The 8,207-nt window shown below is 50.8% G+C and overlaps 1 protein-coding gene across 1 annotated transcript; it reads left to right on the top strand.

Annotated features, from left to right (window-relative positions):
- Positions 1-2,422: 2,422 nt before the first annotated feature.
- Positions 2,423-8,058, top strand: C19H9orf78 (chromosome 19 C9orf78 homolog). Its single transcript, XM_074161136.1, has 9 exons — positions 2,423-2,940; positions 3,963-4,022; positions 4,130-4,181; positions 4,387-4,457; positions 4,538-4,615; positions 5,061-5,258; positions 5,698-5,834; positions 6,594-6,692; positions 7,086-8,058. The coding sequence occupies exons 1-9, from the start codon at positions 2,858-2,860 to the stop codon at positions 7,175-7,177; spliced, it is 870 nt and encodes a 289-aa protein (XP_074017237.1). The 5' UTR covers positions 2,423-2,857; the 3' UTR covers positions 7,178-8,058.
- The last annotated feature ends 149 nt before the right edge of the window (positions 8,059-8,207 follow it).

Genomic DNA, 8,207 nt, shown 5'->3' with positions numbered 1-8,207 from the left:
TGAAGTTAAGGACTCCAGCAGCATGGTTGCTACACTTTGTTGTTTTCACATTTTGAGGAGGTTTGAAAGAATTCCCAGTGTTATCTGGTCTGAATCACTGACAGTGGGGAGAAACGAAGAGAGGGGAAAAAAAAGGATAAACGAATAAGCCATATCAGCAAAACTCATCTTGGGAGCTGCAAAGCTTGCCTAGCACCTTGTCTTGGCAGAAGACAAACCTCAAGGATAATTTTATAACAATGTTTTTCCCAGCACTCTTTGGAACTCAATAAACTGAACTGGGGGAGCAAAGCAAAACTGGAAGGGGAAGGAATCGTTATTTGCATATTGGTTACAACCGTGGTTTTAACAAGGATCCCAATAATCTGTGAAGAGATGCTGAACAAACAAGTGAGCAATCTCTCATGCACCTTCACTGAGAAGTAAAATAGTATCACGTAACATACGCTGATTTACAAGACAAGTGACAAGACGGCAGTATCTTTGACTAACACATAAAACCGGGACGCTTTCAGGCTTTGAGTTCCTTCCTCGGAACTGACCCCTTTTCCCAAATGCATCAGCTGCTCCAATTTAAAATAAAACAAATAAATTAAAAGTATCAGTGCCATGTTTGCTAGTTCACCTTCCTTGATTTCTTATCCCTTTCCCAGAAGAGGTTTCCCAGAAAACCTAATGAACAAAATGCTGTTTTAAAATTAACTTCAGAGCCCTTCATCTTCGCCAGCTTCAGCTAACCAGGGAACCGTTCTGGAGCACGCTATGTTACGTACAGTCTTGTGGATGTGGATGATTTTAGCACATTCCATGGGACCACCCCTCCACTCCCCACGCCTTTAAACTTGCCGCCACTGGGATGCTGCTCATCTTCCCACCTCGGGTTTCCCTTTTGGAACAAAACAGGGAAAACCTCCTTTTCGCCTCTCAGCCCTGACTGAATGCACCAGCAAAGGTTCGAGTTGTGCCTGTTCAGACGGAAGCGTTCAATCCCTGCCTGCCCACGACTCTGCCCTAAGAGCTTTAGATGGCGCACACAGCTCTCAAAATGCAGCTCAGGAAACCAGGAATTGAATAAAAGCACTGCCAGAAACCTCATCTGTGCTCGTCAAAATGCAACGTGTATGATGGGAGAAGAAGGTACCTTAAAACAAGTCCTGCAGCCTGTCTTTCCCAAGCACCACCATGGAGGAATTGTACCCGAACATGTCAGAACAATTCCACGGTTAACTGCAACCTACTTTCAGTTGCTTAAATACCTGCCAATCCCAGTGTCTCTGCCTTCTACAGAACACATTTATCGGGGTTTCCCTGCTTAAAACAACTGTGTGGTTTCATACCAAAGCTAGAGCCAGCCGTCAAGAAATCTCAGATACCTGCAGATTCACCGTCTGCAGAGTGACTGTTTGCACCAACAAAAGAAATCTTAGCACTGTTCATCCACGAAACAACCACCGGGTCTGCTTGCTCATCTTGCATAACCTACCAAGATAAAGGGCTATCTGCAGCTGTCATTAGCGACGTTTTATACTTCAAATACTGAAGAAAGAGATTATTTACTGAGCTGCCTTGCTGACATGGAAGAACCAGGAGCCAGGCATTTCTGACTCTTAGCTCGACGTTTGCATCGCATCGCGAATTGGAAATCCCGGTGGTTTATGCAGAACGAGCCAAGGAGATCAGGTTTTGACACAGATTTATTACAGGAGATCCCAACATGACGGCACATCTAGAGATTAAGCTTTTAGGAAAAAAATCACATTTGGGAACACCCCCCACCCCACCCCCCGCGCTGCTACGTCCCTTCTTAAGCACAGCAGACCCCCAAAATACAAGTTCTCTCCTAAGGACTAATCGTAAGAGAAGTTTATATCGGTATCTCCACCCACCGCCGGACTGGGGCAGGACGAGCCACCGGCGGAACCACCGGCCGCCCCGCAGGGTCCCGCTCCGGGGGCGAGAGGCCGCCATCGCCCCGGGGAAAGCAGCAGGCCCCGAGGGCTGAAGGGCCTGCCCCGCCGGGCACCGCCGCACCTCGGCGGGGGGCGGCCCGGAGCCCCCCGGCCGCCACCGCCTCACCCCCGGCCAAGGCCGCCCTCCCCACACACCGCCCGGGGCGGAGCGGCCGTGACGGGCCCCGGCCCGCGGCCCAACCGCCCCCCGGCCCCGCCGCCGCCCCCGGCCCCGCCGCCCGCTCTCACCTGCGGGATGCTCGGGGCGCCGCCGCCCCCTCCCCGCCGCGGGGCTGCGCCTCAGGCCGGGCCGCCGGGTAGGCCGCGCTCTGCGGCCCGGTACGGGGAAGGACCGCAGCGCCCCGAGCAGCGCGGGGAGGCGGCGGCGGAGCGGCGGGCAGGCCGGGGGAGGGGCGGGGGCCGGGCCGCGGCGGGGCGGGGAGGAGGCGGGCGGCGGCAGCGCTGCCGCCGTGGGGGCCGGTCCCGAGGGCTCCCCGAGCAGAGGGCGGCTGCTCCCCCTCGGTGGGGACGGGGTGTCTGGCGGGGGTTGGGCACCGGCTCGACGCGGGGCACCGGGCGCGGAGGAGCCGCGTCCTGGCCGAAGGGACGGGTCGAACCCTGGGGTGCGGCCAGCGCTGCCCCGGGCGTCTTTTCCCTGTGGCGGCCCTGACAGGCACCCGCGCCCGGCGGACACGGCGACCCCCGTCACTGAACGGGAAAGGACAACTCTCAGCCCGGGGAGGGGGGGGGGGCTCGGAGAGGCGGGAACGGGGCGGGCGGCTCCTGCCCGGCCGCGCTGCTGGCGGAAGAGCGGCGCCGCCCGGCTTCGTCGCGGGGCTGTAGCGTCATCGCCGTGAGACGCGGCCCGGAGAGGCCTGGCTGTGGGGGGCTGCAGTGGTGTCACCGCAATGCCCGCCAAGAAGTCGTTCCGCCGGCGGAGGGAGGACTCGGAAGAGGAGGAAGAGGACGAGCAGGTGGCGGAGGAGGTCAGGTGTGTGGGGACCGGCGGAGAGCCCGGCTGGGCCCGGTGGAACCCGCCGGGAGCCCCGGCCGCTTTACAGATGGGGGGTCTCTCCCACGGAAACTCCTCATCTGCCTCCTCCGGGATGTGCCGGGCCGGGGAAGAGAGCAGCCGAGACGGGACAACCGTCGGAGCCTCCCGTGGAAGGAGAGGGGGGCACCGAGAGCCCCGCGGGGTCACCGGGAGTGGCGCAGCCCCACTGCTGGCCTCGCACACCATTCCCCTCGGAAACTGGCCCTCACAGATGGGCCCTCTCGTTTGCAGGTCCTTGTATTCCAACCAAGATCTCTTGTTCTTATCTTACCTCTGAAAAATATGTTATGATACATAGATACAGGTAGTGAAAGATATGCATAATTAGGAAATGTCCGAATATCTGAAGAAATTAAGACTGTGTGTCAGTCTGTGTAGAGAGACTTGATCTCAAATTTACCCTAAACTTTCTTCTGAGTCATCGATGTATCTTGACAACCACTCACCTGCATTATACTTGAGAGCTGCTGCTAATTTTGCTGCAAACTGTGTGTTTCATGAGTTCTGCCTTCTCCTGAGAAATGTCTGGTGTCAATTGTTGAAGGAGTAAAGGTGCCCCACATTAATTCCTGTTTCTTCCTGACCCTCTGTTTTCCTGTGAGGAGAACATTGTCTGGAGATCTCCGTGGACCAAAAGCAATGATGCTGGACTCGTTCTTCCAATATTGGCTTCTTGTTAAAGCCTTTCCACACTTGGGTGCTTCTCTCCTCAGCTGAGGGAAGGCGTGTTGAAGAGACATATCCAGCAGATGCAATGTGGTTTTTTTCTGACTGGAATTGCTTAAATAAAGTAAAATAGAAAATATCTATTTAATCTCTAACCAGACAAGTGGCTATTAATATGCAGAAGTTTAAGGCAAGGCCTGTCTAGAAGATTCCACGTTAACTGCAGAAAATCAAATTAAGTTAACCAACAAAAAACAAAGCATCAAGTCCTAAGTCAAATGTTTTTTCTCTAGGTTAAAACTTGAGGAAACCAAAGAAGTTCAGAGCCTCAGAAAGCGACCCAATGGGGTGAGGTAAGGGATGGAGCACCAAGGGTGTGAGTTTGTGTTCTCCGATGGTGTCATGGAACATTAAATTCCTTCCACTGAAACGTCTTTACTTTCTTTCTCTGCTTCACCAGCGCCGTAGCTCTGCTTGTGGGAGAAAAGTTGCAAGAAGAAGCAACGCTTGTGGTAAGTTCTGGACACTTTGGTCACCTCAGGGCTCAGATGTAACGGTGTGAAAACAGCGTGGTCCAGCTGATACCTGTCTGGCCTGGGGCGGGACTGGTGTCACATCTCAATCCTTAACTGTTCTCTGGGTGTTAATCCAGATCCCCAAGACCAGCAAGAAACTCGAGGGAAGCTTCAGGGTTATTAATTATTTCTTATTTTACAGGATGACCCATTTAAGATAAAATCTGGGGGAATGGTGGACATGAAGAAGCTGAAAGAAAGAGGCAAGGACAGGTGGGTGCATATGAGCTTTTGAAGACCAAACAAACCACAGCCCCAAACCGAAAACTGTAAACATTGTGGCTTCCATTTAGGATCAATGAAGAGGAAGATCTAAACTTGGGAACTTCCTTCTCCGCTGAAACTAACAGGCGGGATGAAGATGCTGACATGTAAGTTGGGCTGCATTGTGTCTGGGATGTTGAATTTGGGGTTGGGTGTGCCCCTACAATGTGGGGGGTTTTTTTGTCTTGGATACGGACTAGTCCCAGAACATCTTCCCAGTTCTCACAGAAACTTCCACTTGCCTTTTCACCTTCCGGCTGCTGCCCTTGAGAACATAGACAAAGCCAGGAGGTGCCAACCAGCTCACCTGGCATTAAATACCAGTGGGAGCCTTCCCTGCTGGCGGTGAAAGAGCTTGGAGGATCTCATCGTTTCTTGCACAATTGCTTCTTGCAAATGATGTTAGCTGTGTTCTTTTGGAGAGGTGACTCATTCCTCTCTCCTTGCTTTTGGGACAGGGGTGCAGCTGTGCCCAGCTGTGCTCGGAAGCTGTGCTTCTGAGTATAGAAAACAGAATTAAATACTGTGTGTCCCTTATGTGTTGCTCTTTAGGATGAAATACATTGAGACGGAGCTGAAGAAGAGAAAGGGAATTGTGGAGAACGAGGAGCAGAAGGTGAAGCTAAAAAATGCCGAGGATTCTCTGTACGAGCTGCCAGAGAACATCCGTGTCTCCTCTGCCAAGAAGACTGAGGAGATGCTGTCCAACCAGATGCTGAGCGGCATTCCCGAAGTGGACCTGGGAATTGAGTACGTCGTTCATGGATCTGTTGGTTCTGGCATGAATTGCTAGGATGAGCAGCTGTTGATGGGCAGAGCAGGGGTATGGCTGGAGTAAACAGCCCCAGTTGGACTCTGGGATGGGATTAGGATGGTATCTAGCACAGCATGTTCTCCACAGTGACAGGGCTCCGGTGCAGCTCCATCGCATGACTTCTGGGAGAAGGCTCTTAATTTTTGTGACTAGCACGATCTATTTATGGCCTGCATTGAAAGAGGATGTGAGCTTCCCTTTTGCCTTTGAAACAAAGCGTTTGTTTCTAGAGTACTGCCTTCTCTCTCAAAAAAACACATCAGATACCATAGCAGTGTTTTTACTATCCCCTAAATCCATGCACTTAGCACTTCTCTGCCTACTCCCCTTTCTACAGATGAATGAGGGGTTTATTTTCCTTTGTTTTTCTTCTAGCGCAAAAATCAAAAACATCATCTCAACTGAAGAGGCCAAGGCCAAGCTGCTGGCAGAGCAGCAGAACAAAAAGAAAGACAGTGAAACTTCTTTTGTTCCCACCAACATGGCTGTTAACTACGTCCAGCACAACAGATGTAAGTGTCACATAGCTCTCCCGGCCCAGGTGTGACCCTCTCCTCTGCTGAAGCAAAGCAGTCAGTTGGGACAGAGCCTGATGCAGGAGAAATTGGTTCATGTCTCAGCACAAGCAGCTGTTTGATTCCTCTTTTTGGGATGCTCAGATAGACCCCATCTGGCTTGGTCGTCTTCTTCCATCCATCAGCAGGGAGAGGGACATATTACTCACGGCTTGACTTTCTGCTCTTGAACTCCCAGCTGACACCGCCTCATAAATTTCAAGAGTTTTTCTTTGAGTTGTGTCTTGAGCATGTGCTGGAAATGCTTGCCTCATCTGCCATTATAAATGATGGTTTGTAATTGAGACAATCCATTTTGTAGGCTGCCCGAGCAGACAGGTGGTCAAGCAAACATAGACCTTAGCAGGCAGGAGATGGGAAGTAATTTCCGGGAGAGCCTCTCATACGGCAGCCATCTGGAGGAAAGGCAGCCTTCTGCTGCATCTAACCCTGCGTACGGGAGAGTTTTGGAGTCAGATTTGTGTGTTCTGAAGGAAATGAGTCTTTGGGCCACTTCTGATGAAACAGTGCTACTGAAGTTTGCTGTCTCCCATCTTGTGTGTACTGATTATACATAGAAACCAATTACAAGAATGCTTGTTCTGAGGTTCTGTTGTTTCTGCTAAAGATCAGTTGTAACAAATACCATAGAACTATGTCCCTCTGCATAACATGGCTCCAGATAATAGTCCTTATCTGTTGTTTTCCCTCTTTCAGTTTATCACGAGGAACTCAATGCACCAGTGCGAAGGAACAAAGAAGAGCCAAAGCCCCGTCCACTGCGAGTGGGAGATACGGAGAGGCCAGAACCTGAGCGTATGTTCCTAATCTGAAATGTCATAGGGAGAGACACTGAAACTCTTTGGGGGTCTCGCACAGAGAAATTATCTGGCTGTTCTTACTTTATTTTCTCTGAGTGCACTTGATGTGCCCTAGCAGGTCACACGTGAAGCCCTCTGAATGGGAGGTGTCTTTAGAGATGCCCAAGGGTGGAGGAGCAAAGGTCCCACCTGAAATGTGTTGCCAAAGCTGGCTTGAGAAGGGTGTGATGAAAGCTGGAACAGAAAGGGGGGCAAGGCTGGGGAGCAGGGACAGCTAAAGCCATAACCTTTCACAGAGCAAGGGGCTGTATAAGGGAAGTGGTGGAGTTAAGGAAATGTCTCCTGCAGACGGACGGGGAGCTAATACTTCCTTCTCTTTCTTTTGAAGGGTCTCCTCCAAATCGCAAACGTCCTCTCAATGAAAAAGCTACAGATGATTATCACTATGAGAAATTCAAGAAGATGAATAGGCGATACTGATAAGGATGGACTGAAGTCTTTGCAGTTGCTCTTATTTTCCACCAATGAAGGATTTTGTGTCGGTGAACTGAAATGGGTATACAGAGAGTCGCTACCTTCACATACTGGTGTTACCTATAAAGCTTTTCTTGTGACCCTGTAGTGAATCAGTTGGCAGGTGATTGTGAACTCTTTGGTCCATAAAATCTTGTATATAGCTTATTTCTAGTCATAAACTTTATTTTAGAAGAACATGAGCTATCGTGGTTGGCATTCTTTCACCCTTTTAAAAAAATACGAGAAAGAGGTCCTTTAAAAGCAGCAGTGCTGTTTGCCTTGTAAATATAACGGGGAGGGTGAAAGCTGGTTTGCTTGAATGGCTTGAATGTAATTTTGTAAGAGATTTCTGTGTTTGTGCCCAAGGGCCTGGGCTGTGCAGGATGTATAAGGCTGAGATGCTTCAGCAGTGTGTTCAGTGTCGCTGCTCCTCAGGGCTGGATTGCAAGTGCTGGGGCAGAAATCGGTGCTGGCCGTGCCCGGCGCTGCCTCACGGGGTCTGTCCTCAGCACAAGAAACCACCGCAGACACACAGCGCCGGGGATTTTATATCACATACCGTGTTGTTTTGTATCTTTTTTTCCCCCTGTAGACTTATTTCTGTAGCCGTTCACGGCATTTTATTTTAGCTGGGAAAAAGAAGAAGATTGGTTCAGGTTGTAACTGTTGGATTTGAGGAAAATGTCACTTTTAGCTCTCAGGACAGGGTCACTATGGCAGCTGGTGAAGAAGCCAGAGGCCCCGCAGCGGGTATCAGCCATGTTTTCCCAGGAGGTATGACGTGCGGGAGTTTGAAGGCAAGATTTGTAACCTGAAAATAATAAAAAGGGTTTTTAACCAATTGTAAATGGCATTTTTCCTTTCTGGGATGCACGCTGATGGTTTCTGGGTGCTGATGGTAATGGTGTCCCATGGGAGTGCAGGTGTCCGTGTCCATGTCCCATCACTCAGGAGTGGAAACTCCAGGGAGGGCTGGGATAGCCCCGGATTTTAT

The sequence above is a fragment of the Numenius arquata genome, chromosome 19 (assembly GCF_964106895.1).
Source record: "Numenius arquata chromosome 19, bNumArq3.hap1.1, whole genome shotgun sequence".
Classification (NCBI taxonomy): domain Eukaryota; kingdom Metazoa; phylum Chordata; class Aves; order Charadriiformes; family Scolopacidae; genus Numenius; species Numenius arquata.
Note: the sequence above shows the minus strand (reverse complement) of the source record. Positions and strands in the feature narration are given on the sequence as shown.